At 41.2% G+C, this 17623-nt stretch overlaps 1 protein-coding gene across 7 annotated transcripts in view; it reads right to left on the reverse strand.

The window, feature by feature from the left end:
- Positions 1–17623, reverse strand: part of LDB2 (LIM domain binding 2) — a 504537-nt gene that overhangs the window by 62698 nt on the left and 424216 nt on the right. For all 7 annotated transcript variants that reach the window (XM_030564377.1, XM_030564379.1, XM_030564376.1 and 4 more), the window contains one exon: positions 2637–2809. In XM_030564377.1, the coding sequence (XP_030420237.1) occupies positions 2637–2809 (173 nt within the window). The remainder of the gene's footprint in view (positions 1–2636; positions 2810–17623) is intronic.

A 17623-nucleotide genomic window follows, 5' to 3' on the forward strand; every position in this document is an offset into this window, starting at 1 on the left:
TCGTTCAGTAAGATATTTAAACATTTGGGTAACTTTAAACCGGTGAATAACTCCCCCATTGAAATCAGTTTTGACTACTTGCACTTAAAGTCAGGTATATGCTTGAGTACCTTGCTTAAAAAAGAGAAAAAAATTACTAATCTCATATTTACTCAGTACTATCTAATAAGTTGACCTAAGCAGGAAAATACAAAAATGCACAGCATGTGGATCATTGATGCAACAGATGATCAAACCTCTATCAGGACTGTTCCACACTGTTGTATTAAAACTACTTAGAGAATTTTTAGCTTACAGACTGTACATCAGACCAAAGTGGGTGCTAAACAACAGCAGTGTGCTTGATGTGTTTGAATACTAAAAATGTTTACAATAGAGTCACTAAAGGAAGGAAAAACCTTACTCGACCAAATTCTGACACGGTGTTAAGTGGGTGAATTAAATTTAATGTAGTTACACATGTTACATGAGGTTTGAATTTTGTCCACTGTACCCAGGCTGCAAGGGCACAGTTCTGCCATTACATGTGCTGGGTCCTTATTGTCTTCACTGGGAGTTGTGCATGCACCTTAGGGGGCAAAATTTGGTTCTAATTCACTTTCGAACATGCCAAGCAATGTTACTCTTTTCTCCCTTATTCTGCATTCTAAAGGTGTTTTATGAAGAAAAATAATGTTTTAATTGTAAAAACATATAAAAACAATTTAAGTTTTTTCCTGAAGCTAAGTTGTATCCCTGAGTGAACTTTCTACTGAAGTACAGACATTTACAGAACCTTCACTATTGGAGTGTGTATGTTGTCACTAAGACTCCAATTTTGCGAATCTTTGCAAGATTGAGACCAAACTGCCATCACATGTATGAAGTGCTTATCTTGAAATATATGGGATCTGTATATATTCAGCCCAAGATAGATTTTGGTCCTTAGCAGCATTCCATCTTTTTTTTTTTTTTATATCAGCTGGATACTATTTCCCCCTCTGAAGGAACAGCGCTATAGTACAGTGTGCTGACAATGCAAAACAAATGTGTTAAATCAGCAAAAGTATTTATTGAATGCTAGAGATTCCAAAGGAAGGGTTCCAAAAAAACTGCTTCTCTGTGTAATATTGCATTAAACCAGCTGACCCGTGTTCTGCCCTTTGGCCAACTGCGCCACAAAGGGGAGAAAAATCATGGAAATGACACAAATGTTGTTCGAGTGCCATGCAGAAGGGACAAATAGCTACATTATAGCTTCCTTCCACTGCACATAGCCAAAAATCTAGCCATGGCTGCAATATGCAAGCTCTTCATTGGCCAGGTGGTAAGGAGGGGTCATCTAGGAACAGCTGGTTTACTTGGCATGCTTCCTTCTCTTTGTGGGGCAAATTTTTGATGCAATACATGCATCACAAACTCAGAGCCCGAGTAACTTGAGTTGTTTGGAATGTTTCAGTAGAGCCCTTGAGTTTTTTTGTGTTTTGTTTTGTTTTCATTCCGTGGAATAGACCCAAATGTTGAAACCTCAAAATTGTTCTCAAAACAAAATTCTTGTTTTCTGGCCAACCCTACCAGTAACTAAATCTCAATGTCCTTTAAATACTGTGAAAGAGGTATGTGAATATGGCAGGCAAGAAGTCAATGCAATCTGATGGAACAAGTTCTACATGATCAGACCATGCAATGAATACCCTAGAAATTCTCAGTCATCACAATGCCAGCGGCCTATATTCTCTGCCTGCACTAGAACCTCACCAGTACCACATGGCAGTGAGGAACATAGAACAGGTTTAACGGTTTCCTAAAGGCTCGGATACATTTCATCAGTCCCCTCCCTCTTGTACTTTTCTCCATTCAAACAGTGGGAGTTAGCCATCTGAGGATGCATAAAAATAAGAATAAAGGCTAAATAAGCAAAGCTTGTATTTCCAGTCTCACTAACCAGTTTGTTGTAATTTTTCATTTCAAGTGTGTCATTTAATTCCAAAAGATTGTTATTTTATTTAAATTTGGTATATCTAATTGCTTTTCTGCCTGTTTGGTCTTGTTTATATAAGTATAATGCATCCTATCTAATTATATGATTTAGCTGCAAGACTGGAAGGGGCCAAAGCATGAAGAAAATTCAATCTTTAGTCAGACGTGGTGGACACCTATTTAGAGCCTGATCTAAAGACTGCTGAAATCACTGTGAATCATTCCTTTGACTTCAATGTGCTTTGGATCAGGCTCTATTGTATTAAAGCACCAGCTGTACTGAGAGGTCCCAGTCCCCAATGGGTAAAATATCTAAACAAAGCATGTTAACGAAAATGTATCAACAATGTAATCATTCACTGTTGTTTTAAAATTAAGATGAGATAAAGTACACAGGCAGCTGAAACTTAGTTCCTATAAGTTTGGTGCCTGTGATGGCTTAGTTTTATGTGCCTTCTCTTGCAAAACTTCCTGTGAAGACTGCAAAAGATGCCCACAAAGCTTTCCAGTCTGTAACAAATAATAATAATACAAAATATAAAGGATGAAAGTGCTTGAGGCATTAGAAATCAAGAAAGCCTTTAGAAAAACACCGTAATAATTATCCTTCAATACTCCCTGAAAAACACACACACATACACAAAACACAACATGTTTTACTGAGTCTTTCCTGTTACCTTGGTAAACATGGGTTTTCCATGCTGGGTGACCATGGTGCATTGATCACAGTCCACTGTGATAGATGAGTTGTGGTATGACTCTTTTGAGTGCTTGAGAATGTAATACAGGTCTGTTACACCTCCTTCAAAGACAGTGCTAAAATAACGAGGAATTAGGGTCCTTCCAATGGCTGTGAGGAAAATACAAAGCAAAAATCAACAAATACTCTAGGTTATAACAAACACAATATCAATGTTTTAAAGTGAAACTTTCATTTAAAGAATATAATACATATTCTCAGAGAGCTACAGAACTAGAGTCTCCACCTGCTCCCATTGAAATCAATGGAAAAAAGCCTATTCTCTTCAGTAGATTTGGACCTCAGTTTGTATAGCTTTTTTATACAGTTGGTGAACTAGCTTCTTTCTTCCTGAAGTTTTGGAGATTCTTGTAGATGTTCAAAGGTTATTGCTACACAGGAGCCAAGCTGGGTAAATCTTGTCTGAAACTTGGATGCTATATCCCATTTCCATAAATAAATGTGTAAATAAAACCAGAGCATATGTGTGCTTATGTAAATACATGCACACACAGAAACATATATGCATAGAGTACATACACATATATATTAATACAGTATATACAATATATATGTATAGCTAATATAGTCTGTTGAATGGAGTGAGAACTATAGGAGGAAAACAAAAACTCTGCGATTGAAAGAGGGCCTGACAGTGGGATGCAACCTATAAATCCACAGGCTAATAGCACAGAGATCTCTTTTTCAATTCAAATGGAAATAGTTGCCTATATACGGTAATCTAAAACGGCTGAAGATGCACAAGGGGTAAGCCTGCACTGTGATACAAGACCTGCGCTGCGGCTGGCCCAGGTCAGCTGGCTTGGGCTGCAGCATTATAAAACTGCAGTGCAGATGCTCCAGCTCTGGCTGGAACCCAGGCTCTGAGACCCCAGCTGACCTGGTCTCTGAGACTCGGTGCCGCAGGGTTTTTATTGCTGTGTAGATATACCCTGACCATGGATATGGGCCGTATGCGAAGAAAAATTTGACCAATAGAGCAGCCTCCATTCGTTTTTTAAAATCTCAACTCATAGACTTCAAGGGACAAACCCTGTAACCCTTGGAAACAATTCTCATTGAATTCTTATCACTAAAATCAACGGCAGTTTTGAAGGACTGCAGGACTTAGCTCACAATAAATAAATAAATAAACAAGCTCTGAATGTTTTTCAGTTGCACAGAGCAGTAGCAGTAATCGACATCAAAGGGAAATGCGTTATGTGCAATTGATGTTTTCCTGCTCCATTTTTGCAGACAGTTTGGCTGCCACCAACAACTTAAAACATCAAGATAACATTTTCGGAATAGGTACTTTCTGAACAGATCAATATTGTATTTTTAGAATGACTTAATAATACTTTGAACTTACAATATATTATGTTTTTCACCTGAAAAATGTGTTGCAAATATTAATTAATCCTCAACATTCCTGTGTCTATACTCCTGTGTCGCAGTAGGTAAAGATTAACTCCATTATGTAGAGGGAAAACCAAGGCAGACTTAGTCTATACCAATAGAGGAGTCAGTATCAGAGCCCAGATTAGAACTCATTAATTCCTAGCTCAGACACTGAGATCATGTCTCTCTGTCTTGTTCTGTATGTTTTGAGGGTAATTTTTAAAAATGCACTTCCTTTGGAGTTCTCCCTGCATAAGAACTAAGGAATTTATATATCTGAGAGTGGGGCTTGGGAATTAAAAAGTCTGACACTTTATAGATGAGCAGTTTTGTGGAAGTAGTATAGGTCTTTCCACATTACTTTCAAAAATATCATATATAGCTGTCTCAGCCAATTTAATTGTGCCAGAAAATCCCAGGGTTTAATAAATCTCTTTTTTATTTTCTATATTATAATAATATAACAGTACAATAGGTAGACACATATAGAAAATAGGGTTTGCTAAAAGTTTTTGCTGAGATATGGAACTTTAACATGGCTATGAATGCCTTATATTACATTGAAGTTTTATGTATAATTTATAAATCTATACTGAAGTCTCTGGATATAAATAACAAGTCAATGTATAATTTGAACAATTATTCTACCATACAAGCCCCCATAAAAAACTCACCTATGCATCAATTATGTATTAATTTACTATAGTCTTTTAATTTAATTAGAGAAACTAAAGTCCAGTGAATCAGCAGAAGACTTTTCTAAAGCTTTAAGTAACAATTTCCTATGTTGCTCAGTATGGTATATTGTAAAATGAGAAAGTTATCCATCAAGTTAATTTCTTGCTCCCCTAAGGCTAATTAGGACAAATTAAGTTTCCTGCTAATCATCCAGAGCAGTTACTGCCTGATATGAAAATCCAGGATTTGTACTGATTGCAGTAAATGTATATTCACGTTCCTTGTGCAGTGCATGAATATCATGAACATATTTTAAATGCAGTTTAAAATAATTTGATAGGTGGTTCCCAAAATGGTCTGGTCGCATGGTGCTGGCTTTCCTCTTTGCTTCCAGTTGCTGCAACACATTAAAGAAAGCTAGGTATGTATTGAATACTTTCCTGTTATTACTTTTATACATAAGCAATGGCTGTGATTGCCACAGAGATATTATGCAGCTGTGTATGGAAGAGTGGGGGTTTCCACAGTCATGAATGGGAAAGGAGGTGTCCCCATGACTATCTCTCTATAAAGATGTGCCCTATTCTGTGAAGAAGCATGAAAACCTTTTGCAGTATGATGTCTTATTTAAACACAGCACACATGCAAGCGCACACACCAATTTTCTCTCTCTAAAACCAAAACTAACCAACACGAATGCTCAAATTGAACAAAAATCCTAAACAGGTTTTCACCACTTGGAAAGGTGCACCTAGAACTGGGGTGCACAGGGAGGGTCAATACAAAAAATTAATTGAGCACCATTTGTACTGCGCACTGAGTGAGGCAGGAGTTCTCTGGAAAAAATAGTATGTGATCATGTAATTAAAGACAAGGGGGATGAATAAAGGTTGCACAGGTAACCTTAATTCTGACATTTCCTAAGTTTCAAGTGCTTGATTTTGCAACTTGATTAATGTTCTTTTAATGTAGGTTTTTGTGCATAATTTCCTAGGTTTTTAATAAGGCAAACTGAAAGAACAGAAATTCTATTATGTGGCATCATACTGACAGCCAGATGGTTCACCCAAAGGTCCTAGTCTCCTTGCCCAGCCAGTATCCATTCCCCCACTCCTTTTCCCTAGTCTTCTTATCCAGCCTGTCCCAGTTTCCTTTTTGTGGCTCCTTATCCCATCTGTCTCTCTCCCTGTCCCCCACTGGCTCCCAATATCCCTACCTGGGGTCATCCTTCAATCTCAGCCTATCCCCTACCCCAACAGTTCCTTGTCCCAGTCTCTTTGCCCAGCCAGTTCCAGTTCTCCCTCACTCTGTACGCTGTTTGTCAGATTTGTCTCTCCTGCCCTCTTCTCATGTCCCCCCCACTAGTTCCTTGTCTAGGCAGTCCCAGTTTCCTCATGTTCCCCAGCTCCTCATCCAATCTCAGTGTTTTCCCCTACCCAGCGAACTGGCTCCCAGTCCTCTCCCCACACACATATTCCTCACCAGCTCCCAGCCCCAGTCTCCTCTCCACAGATCTCAGACCCAGCCTCCTTGCCAAACTAGTCCTAGCTTTCCTTCCCACACAGCTACCAGTCCCATCTTCCTTGCCTAACCAGTCACAGCCTGCCCTATTCCCAGGTCCTAATCCCAGTCTCCTTGCTGAGTCTGGCTGATGTACGGAGGGATGGGGGGGCAAGGAGAGGGTCCCACAGCCTGAGTCCCATTGTAGAGCTTCATGGCCTTCTCCATTAGGTTCTTCCTAAGGCGAAGTTCACGCCATTCCCGGGTACGGCTGGGGAAGGAATGGCAGATACTGCACTTTGCCGCAATGTGGGCTTCCCTGAGGCAGTACAAGCAACACTGGTAGTCACTGCTGACTGAGAAGGATTGCAGGCAGGAAGCACGAAGTTTGAAGCCTGGAGTCCTGGGCATAATCCAGTACCCAAACTGGGCATAATCCAGTACTGGCAGGGGGAAGGGCAGGAGCTCCCCAGGTCAGGGAGACTAATGATAAAATACTAAAACTATCAAATAAAAACTTTAAAACTCAGAATATAAAAATTATTTACAGCTCTCTAAACATCTTCACAGATAAAGAAGAAAGCCGAAGCTTCAGACACAGGAGGTTCTGACCCTGACCATGTGGCGGTGACAAGGAACTGGGGAGAGGCAGTCTGCCCACTCTTTATCTCCTTGGAGGAGACATAAGGTGAGCCAGTGTACATGTGCAAACCAACGGATATCGCTTTCAAAATTCTCCAGCTCTGGACACATGGAGCGCATGCCTACTCACAGTGGAATATATGTTGAGATCAGCACTTGAAGAAAATCAAGACCTTTCTAAGAGTAAACCACCACTGCCTTCATCAGTGACTGCACATTCTGCAGCCAAGAAGATAACTCTTTCCCCTCTCTTTCACTACCATTGAAGCATGCATTGATCTCTAGAATTTTGTTTTAAGTTACGCATTTAGGAATGGATACTAGCCTCCACACTTAACTGAGTATCTGTTCTCATCCTGTTATTTCCCATGAAGGGCAGGTCACTGTGGCTTAAATGTGATAGTAAAAGGGGTGTGAAATGACAAAAAGCACCTGGATTTAGAATCAGGGAGAAGATATTTATATGAAAATAGCTACAAAAAAGGCATAGTTGATATCAGGTATTTTTAGCATAATCTTATGCCAATATTAGCTAGAATAATGTACAATTTTTTTAGCCTATCCAAATGTCTAACCATGGGAGCTATCTAGCTATGTGCTATTTTGTATATTTTTCAGTGAATCAGATATCTAAATGCAAATTCTAGAACTCAAGAAAATCATGTGGATTTATGACAGTCCCACAGTACTGGGATCCAGAAATCAATTAACTGATGTTTACACTGATCCAGAAAAATGGGTGACAAACACCACACTGTTAGTGATCTTCATATTACAGAACCTTTACAGAACAACATGCATGGAAAACTCAAAAGAATAGAAATGTGATATGCGCTGTTTGAGAAGAGCTGAAGCATTTCACGGCATGTGGTCTGCTTCCCAGTGAAGTGAAAAGCATGTCACATACTAGCTTTTTGGCTGTGGCGTGCCATTGTCACTTAGCATGGCAGTTTGTGCAGCACTGTCATACCGGTACTCGTTAAAAGTATGTTCATATGTTTTTTCAGTTATTTCGCTCTTAAATAGAACAGAATACCCATAAATTCCCAGAAACTTTGCCCTTGTTCTCCCCGAAAAGACTGCCATCTATCTATCTAGGTTTTTATGCTGTACTTTCATATTGAAGTATCCAGCAGATACCCTTATTTTCCAAACTACTGAATAACAAATTACAAATCAAATTCCTAAGAATCCCTTATAAAATGAAGGAGGTGGGGATTTTTGTTTGTTTCTGTTTTTCTTTTGAGGCAGCAAAGAATCCTGTGGCACCTTATAGACTAATATGTTTTGGAGCATGAGCTTTCATGGGTGAATACCCACTTCGTCGGATGCAGAATCAACTGCCTCTTTTGAGGCAGTTGATTCTGCAAGTTTTCCATATACAATACTCCTATTTACTTGAGTGAGAGTTCTGCATGCTATAGAACCACAAAAATTAGACTCCCATTACATTTTTCATCGTTCACCACTATTGCAACAAACTATCTGCCATGTTGTTAGCTGGCTAAATGAAAATCTCTGTTTTTAAAATATCTCTTTGTAGTTGACCAGCTCTAGGACGTATATGGGAATCTGTTTGTTTCTTGACGGCCAACAGTGTGGTCAGCACTATACAAGACATGAAGGAATAAAAAAAGCCTGATTTTTATTGGCTTTGCGCTTTGCATCATCATTTACACTTGTTCAAGGGAGTGCAAAAGGGTGTAAATAGTGACCACTGAGGTGACTGAGTGAGGAATTCTGATCTGCTGGTATTTGACACCAAATATGCACACATGTAAATGACAACAAAAGACAATGGCAGTGGAGCCTCTGCCCCAAGCTATACAGACAGATAAGAATAAGACTTAACAACCCTGCATTAGACAACCCAGATACGATTTTGTTTTGCTTTTATACGCAGCAGATCAGTGACCGCTTTTTTATTGGTAAGCATTTAGTGTTTGTGGGCTTTGCAAAGAAGTGAGTTCTAAGAAGGGATTTGACTAAATAGAGGGTGGGGTGGTTGGCACCCTGGGATAAGAGGGAACCAAACTTGTTGGGAAGTATAAAAGAAGGCACAGCAACAAAGCTAAAGGTTAAATCTAAACACAACCCAAGTGTCTGAAGTTGAGGATTTGAAGCTGAATGTAAGAATTTTATTTTTTAATTATTTTATTTGAAAGATGTACAGAAAAAAAAATCCAATAGCACCAACAACAGGGTGGCTGTATGAACAGGTCAGCCATATGAGAAGCATGGTCCACATAATATATAACAGTCTGTCTTTTCTTCGCTTGGGATAAAAACCCTAGCAATGGGTGAAGCTTGTGGGGTTCAGGGTTTGCGTACCTCACACTGTTTTGGGAATTTTCAAAATTAGTTTGCATTTGTGACTCCATGATTTTTTTCGAGAGAGTCAATTAAAAGAAAAAATAAACATGTTTTCTAGTTACTGGGAAGCCTCTATTATTGTGAAATTAGAGATAAAAGAACACGTCTTCCCTTTATGTCCCAAAGCTAGGCTGGCAAAATATTCATGGTATGTGTATTATATATGTGGAGGCTATAGTCTTTCCTCTCACCAAACCTGCTTGTTTGTCTGATGCATCTGTCATGTCTTGTCTTTTAGCCGATAAGCTCTCTGAGACAGAGATTGTCATTTACTATATGTTTATATAGAATCACAAATGGCAACCTGGTTGAGACCTATAGGCACTAACACAAGATAAATATTAAATAATAAAAAAAGACTCATGCCTTTGTCACATCTAGATTGGACTGCACTGCATGATGTGTCTTAGATTAGATCTATTTGGAAGCTAAAGTTAGTGCAAAATTCAGCAGCTCACTTGATAAGAGCATCTTGTGAGCACTTGACATCTGTGCTCCACTATCTGCACTGGTTGCCTACTAGCCTCCAGGTGGAGTGTAAGGTGTTGGTTTCATCTATAAATCCCCAGACAGATTGGGACTTTCCTATTTGAAATACCACTTCTCTCCCCAACCTGAATGCCACAGTTGTGATCAGTGGAGGTACTCTAGGTTGATTCTCCCTTGGTATGTGCAGCAGGAGTCCTTCCACTGATTTCAACTGGCTTTAGCTCAGGTGCCCTATCATAAAGATGGGGCTGCTGGGAAGGCATTCTGTGAGGGCCCCTCTGGTTGGGAATCTGCTCTCATTCCCTTTGGTCCAGAATGTCTTGACTGTCCAGCCACGTGCAGAGCCCATCTCTTGGAGTGAGTATTCAGGGAGGGCTGAGGCAGGCTTTAGTGAAGTCTGTGCATGGGGTGGGACCTTCAGTAACCCTGCTGAGTGAAGACTGTTATGTGATTGGGCAAAAGGGTAGGATCCTGCTGGCTTAGGTCTTCTTTACAATAATTTTTATATTGTAGGTTTAATTGATGTCAATGTTGCCCAGAGCCTGGGATGAGTGTTCTTTTATGTTCTGCTTTTGCAACTGGAATAAATAAACTAACATATATAAACATATATAATACACGATAAACCAGTGTGATACATAAATTTTATTGGCACTCATCTGGGGTGAACTAAGAACTTAAGAGTAGTGTGCCCATCCCACATGCATGTGAGTTACACACACAGACTCTCTCTCTCTCTCTCTCTCTCTCTCTCTCTCTCTGTTTCAGGTTTGAAAACAAAAAATATGAATTTGCTTATCCCTAGAAGAAGCTCCCATCAGATCTGGCAGGCATGCAGGGCAGTCAAAAGACAGAATCTCACAGATGTTCCATTGACCTTATAAATCCAAATTCTGCTATCAAATATATACCATTAAGCAACCCACATGCTGCACCTACAGGCAGAATTTTGCACACAGACCTTCCAAAGTCTTTAGTGTCCACACTTGTTTCCTCTAATGGATAAAATTTGGCCCCAGTCATTTAGGCATTTTTAAATGCATCATTTATTTAAAATATCTTATTAGTTTTATAATTATTTTACATCATATGTTTATCAGATTTTTTCATTAAGTGGATAAATTTAAATGCAAGATTAAATCTATAATTCTATTACATAGACTGTATTTACACAATGGACCAACATTACAGAAATGCTACTAAAGGAAAATATTCATTTAAAAATTTATATATCATTGTAGTTGGGGTCCGCCGGGGCTCGACCCTCCCTGAGGGGGAGGGGAACCACACCGGCCTCACTGTCATTCCTGCAGTTACAATCAGCTCTGGCCCTTTGGAGCAGGGCAGACCAGTGGCAAAGTCAAAAGGGGCCCAGCCCTTGGTTCGGGCGGGGCACCAAACACAGTAGAATCCGCTCTGGCCCTTTGGAGCAGGGCAGAGCAGTGGCAAAGTCAAAGGGGGCCCAGTCCTTGGTTTGGGAAGGGCACCAAACACAGTACTATCAGCTCTGGCCTTAGGCCGGGGAGAGGGGGAGTCTGCCATCCGGTTACGGGTGGCAGGTGGAACGCAGGCCCACCCACTCCTCTGCGTTCCAGCCCGGGGCCCTGGTAGCGGCTGTCACCGCTGCCGGTGGTCAGTGGGGGTCCTGACCGAAACAAACTGACATTGGCAAAGTTAGCTCTGCAGCCTGACTGGAGTCAGGTGCCCCCGGGCTACTTCCTAGCTCCCCCTCTACTCCTACCTGGTCTGGGGCCTCCGTTCCGGGGACGTCCAGGACCATTGGTTCCTCCCAGTCCAGGCTGGGTGGCAGGTCTGGTAATATTTCGGGGAATTCGGGCCAAGCCTGGTCTGGGGGCTCCTCGGGGCCGTAGTAGGGGCGAGGCAGTTCTGGCAGCTCCTCGTCGTAGCAGCCTCGAGAATGCTCCGGCGGCTCCTCGTCGTAGTAGGGGCGAGGCAGCTCTGGCAGCTCCTAGTCTCGGCCTCTGGCTTGGGTATTCTCCCAGTTACGGGCGTCGGTGGACACGTCTGCTCCTGCCAGTGGCAGACTTGCAACTGAAGGCTGAGGCCCGGCTTTTATTCTTCTGGGTCGCTGCCTGACCCTCTGAGGGGCGGGACTTCCGCTCAGTGGCCCCGCCCCCGTGGATGACTGATGGGGCTTGACCCTCCCTGAGGGGGAGGGGAGCCACACCGGCCTTGCTACAATCATGTAGACTAGATTAGAGTCATACACAGTAAAATGCTTTGTTTCCCAAACTTTAGCAATTTCCATTTGGGAGACCAGGTAGTTTACGGTCACACTAGCAACCCTATCATTACCAGGTATATAAGTTTCCTACTTCTGTTTAATGTTGATTCCACCTATCCTTGCTCATGCTACATCACATCATTTTAACTGAAATGCAAATAACTCGCTGTTTGGAAACAACACATTCTTGGATTCAGTTTAGTACTTCAGGCTCAATATAGTTTTGATGAAAACTCAAGAGCACACTAGTAATTTATTAAGGGTGCTTGATTTATTAAGCCAAACAAAACTATTTCTCTTCCTAGAGAATTAATGATCCTTAAAGATTTTCATCTATGGAAGTGAAGGAAGTCTGAGGATTAGAGACTCCATCCACTTTGCTCTTGTACTGTTTTGTTATGTGACTGTGCCGTGTCTTCCTTTCTGATTCCTTGAAATCTTTGATAGGGTTACTGGTGAAGTGGATGGGGGGAAAATGTATATATGATATATCTTGCTTTTAGTAAGGCTTTCAACAGAGTCCCACATGACATTTTCATAAGCAAACTAGGGAAATGTGGTCTAGACGAAATTACTATAAAGTAGGTGCATACTCAGCTGGGAGACCATACACAAATAGTAGTTATCAGTGGTTTATTCTCAAACAGGGAGAACATATCCAGTGGGGCCCCATAGGGGTCTGTCTTTGGTCCAATACTATTCAATATTTTCATTAAAGACTTGGATATGGTCTCTCAGCTAGTTATGAACCCACTTGACAGTAATTTCGTCTAGACTACATTTCTCTAGTTTGCTTATGGAAATGTCATGTAGGACTCTGTTAAAAGCCTCACTAGAAGCAAGATATATCACATATACAGTTTCACATATATCACATCTCCACTGAGCAGAGCGTATACTTATAAAATCTGCAGATGACACTAAGCTGGGAGGAATTGCTAGCACTTTGGAGGACAGGATTCTAATTCAAGATAACTTTGAGAAATTAGAGAATTGGACTGAAATCAATAAGATGAAATTCAGTAAAGACAAGTTCCAAGTACTGCACTTAAGAATGAAAAATAAAATGCACAGATACAAAATGAGGAATAACTGGCTAGGTGGGAATGCTGAAAAACATCAGGGGTTATAGTTGATCACAAAGTGTTCAACAGTTGTGAAAAAGGTTGATATTCTGGGGTGTGTCCCAGGTAAGATATAGGAGGTGATTGTCTCACTCTTCTTGGCATTGATCTGGGCTCAGCTGGAGTAGTGTGTCCAGTTCTGGGTAATGCTCTTTAGGAAAGATGTGGATAAACTGGTGAGAGTCCAGAGGAGAGCTAAAAATATGATAAAAGGTTTAGAGATCCTAACCTATGAGGAAAGGTTAAAAAAAAGGGCATGTTTAGTCTTGAGAAAAGATGACTGAGGAACCTGATAGTCTTCAAATATGTTAAGGACTGTTACAAAGAGGATAGTAATCAATTGTTCTCTATGTCCACTGAAGGTGGGATGTGATGAGCAGTGCTCACTGGAGGTGTCGCCTAGTGGTTAGGGTACTAGGTGTCTCCTAGCCCCACCTCCACTGGTCTGCTTTTGCTGGGTGTCAACCCAACCCTTCAGTCAGGTCACCCTCTTTGGTGTAAAGCAGACTTCTTGGGTGTAAAGGAGTCCCAAAGAAGATATTGGGTCCCATGCCCTCCCAAAGGTGGCAGGGGGAAGATCTTCAATCTGTTTTGCTACCCCGGACAGTATTCAATGACAGCCATAGAGTTTACAAAGTCTTTTCCCTCTCCAGATTTCCCGAAGAGTGGGCCTGGAAGAGACTCTTGCACACCCTCTATTACAAGATGGTTGGTAGGCGAGCCCAGACCTTCCCACTCCTCTGCTTTTGCTGGGCTCTGGCCTAGAGTCTTGTGAGAAGCAATCATGTATGGCCTTAAGGCTGTCTCCCTGGGCCACTTCCTACCACTTAATACCTCAAGAGTCTTACAAACTTTTACACAGCAGCAAAGAAAAGGAGTATAACTCCTGGGATCAGGCGGCAGGCTTGTTTGAGAAGGGAAAGGTTTCTGTAGCATTCTTCTCAGGGTAGGTCTCTCTCTTTGCCCTGTTAGGCTCCTTCTGAGGTGTCTGGCTCCCTTTTAAGCTCCACCTGCTCTGCCCAGAGTTGCTCCTTGATCCCTTCAGTTCCAGTGTGGGGTTATATCTCCCATCACATAGGACAAGTAGTAATCAGATTAATTTGCAGCAAGGAAGATTTAGGTCAGATATTAGTATAGCAAAGTATTGGAATATGCTTCCAAGAGAGGTTGTGGAACCCTCATCTGTGGAGGTTTCAAAAATAGGTTAGATAAACATCTGTCAGGGATGATCTAGGTGTACTTGAGTCCTGCCTCAGTGCAGGGGGCTGGACTGATGACCTCTCAAGGTCCCTGCCAGCCCTACATTTCTATGATTCTGTGAATACCATACAGTATAATGATTAATTTAATCTGTTCTGCCTATTTTCAAACATGGCCAGGTTGCTTGCAAGTGTCTTTTTTCTACAGTAATTAAGTATACTGCCGGGTTTGACAGTTTGCTAAGATACAGTTTACACTGGTTTCTCCAAAAGTTTTGCCCAAGCTGTATTGATTCAGCAGGCAATATATTCCTTTTTCATCAAAAGTTTGTAACATCTTCACCAGCTTTGCTGTCCTTTCTTTGCAAAACTCGTAAGTAAGGAACAAATGATGGTTTACTCTTCATGAAAATGAGATCTCTCTTCAACTCTTTATGGCTGGCTCTAAACACTCATTCTCATAAACATATTCTCTGAAGAAAACCTGGCAGCCCAATCTTAATTCCACCATCTCTCAGAAAAAATCCAATATTTTATTCATTTTGATTTAAATAATAAAAAGAAGACTATACAAAGCTCTAGGGACCTGGAGACATAATAAATACAACAAAACCCTAGTAGCATTAAAATAATTATTCATTAATGAGCTTTGCAAACCTGCCACCCAGCAAAAAAGTCTCCTTTCCACCCTTTTATCATTCTGGGAAACATACCCTCAGCCCCTTCCAAAACAGGTCTTTTGCAGCATATACCTCTACCCTGCTATAACACGACCCAAAATAACACGGGTTTGCATATAGCGCGGTAGCAGTGGGGCTCTGGTGCTGCTTTAAAGGGTCTGGGGCTCCAGATGCTGCTAGGAGCCCTGGGCCCTTTAAATCACTGCTGGAGCCCTGCCACTGCTACCCTGGGGCTGCAGCAGCGGGGCTTGGGCGGTGCTTTAAAGGGTCTGGGGCTGTGACTGCTGTAGGGAGCCCCAGGCCCTTTAAATCCCTCTGGAGCCCTGCCGCTGCTACCCTAGGGCTGTGGTAATGGGGCTCCACCGGCGATTTAAAGAGCCTGGGGCTCCCCACAGTGACTGAAGCCTGGACCTCTTTAAATCACCACTGGAGCCCTGCCACCCCTACCCCGATATAATGGGGTTTCAGCTATAACATGGTAGGGATTTTTGGCTCCCCGCGACCGCATTATAGCGAGGCAGCGGTGTACTTGGAAGTCACCACATATGAGATATTTCAGAACAAGGGCCCCAGAGCCCTTGCAGAAAAAGCCAAATCAAATGCCTCTTCTCTTTTATACTGAGGGTGATCCAACTAGCACAGTAGTTCTGACCGTGGCTGTGGCAGTGTGGCTGGAGTGAGAAGAAATCTCTCAGAAAGGGCTGTCACAGGCCATTTACCTCAGCTTAGGTCATAACCAACACCTTGAACTCCATCTGGAGACCAATACGTAGCCAGTACTGGCAATATATGCTCCTAGTAACATCTCCACTCAGTAAGTAACCGATGCTTTCTGCATCAGCTTCAAGTTTCCGACTGGTTTTACGTGCCCCATGTAAAGTGTATTACAATAGACTAATATAAGGTTGCAGTGTTTTTAATTAGGCTTACCAATCATAAAAGGATGATATAACAGCTCACATGGCTTGGCATTTGAACAGCTGAACTAGGCTTCTGGAAGCTCACAGTAGACCACTCTGTTCTCCAAATACAGAATTCAAGACTTCTAATTGAAGATGGATGTAGGTTTATAGTCGGCAACTGTTCCAGGAAGAATTATGAACTAATCATTTGCCCACTTTCAATGTTTAAAAAAATTACTGTCAATTATTAATTTTACATAAACGGAAAAACCTATCTGCGATAAAGAATCTTTAGTTTTAACATATAAACATTCACATTTGGAAAACCAAAACCATCACTCCTCAGTGAAGACCTAATATCTCAAGTTTCAGATCTGGGATCAGTAAAAGGCACAAATATATCTACTTTTAACAGAGTGCAAATATAACTAACAAATGTGTTGCCTTAATATAATCACAGTTGCAGTTTTTTCTGTGAGTATTGTCTGTATTAATTATTTTAGCTGACTTGCTCCAGCAACTGCACAGAAGTTTCAAAGGCATGCCAAAGCAGTTATCCACAGCTTTATGACACTCTACTGTCAAAACATAACAAAGCACAACCAAGCTCAAGCAAAAAAACAACAAAATGCAAGACCATAAAAATGATGGAGATTGTGCAGGACAGGCATTATGGAGGAACAAATGCAATCCATGCCAGCACATAGTACCACAACAACATAGAAAATGATTCCCAGATAAATGGTCTGAAGAAATAAGGACAAACACATAAAATTCAAATGACAGCCCAACCAAAAGGGATAAACAAAAGACAGGCAAACAATCCACTTTTACTCGATCAAACAGACATCTACCCTCTGACTTTAGTTGACTTTGGCAGTATACTGAAGATTGTATTACACAAAAATTATGTGCATGAACAAACAAAGTGACATTAAGCCAAAGTGATAGCAGTCATACACTCTCTGGTGCCATGATCCTGTCATATATCATAAGCTAATTGGAGTTGGGCTGGGTCAGAACTTAGATGGGAGACCTCAGAATCAATACTTGGTTGCTGCAGGAAATGGTGTGCTGTACTTCTAGACACGACTAAAAGGCTACTGAATTTCAGTGATGGGTTAAGTGACCCATGTACACATTTCATTTTCATTATACTGGGCCAGATCATATCTGGTGTTAACTGACACAGTTCCATTGAAATCAATGGAGCTATGCCAATTTATACAAGCTAAAGATCTGGCCATTATGGGATCCTTCCAGATGAAACGCAATTTAAACATTCAATTTATGACTATGAGAGTAGGCAATCAAGCAACAAGAACCCTTCTGCCAGATTCATTGGAGTAAACGTTCTGGAACTCATTTACTATAGTCTGTCTCCAAATATAGTTCCCTCAGTTATTAATTCCCAGTGTCCACTCGAAGCTATGCTGATATGCTCTGGAAGTTGGAGGGCCATGGATAAAAGATCCTTAACTTTGCTCTAAATAAGTCCTCACCATTTATAGCCTTTGTGTGGGAAGATGTACTCCTGATACAGTATTACTCTGAATGGAAAGACAGAGAGATCTCTCTCACCAATGCACACCCTTAGAAATATCAAAAAACAAGTTGAGGGGTACTGAGCCAGAGGGTTGTGAACACAAGGTGGAGGGTTTCAAGTGACACTTTCGTTTACAACCATATCAA

This window comes from Gopherus evgoodei, chromosome 5 (genome assembly GCF_007399415.2).
Source record: "Gopherus evgoodei ecotype Sinaloan lineage chromosome 5, rGopEvg1_v1.p, whole genome shotgun sequence".
In the NCBI taxonomy this organism is placed as follows: domain Eukaryota; kingdom Metazoa; phylum Chordata; order Testudines; family Testudinidae; genus Gopherus; species Gopherus evgoodei.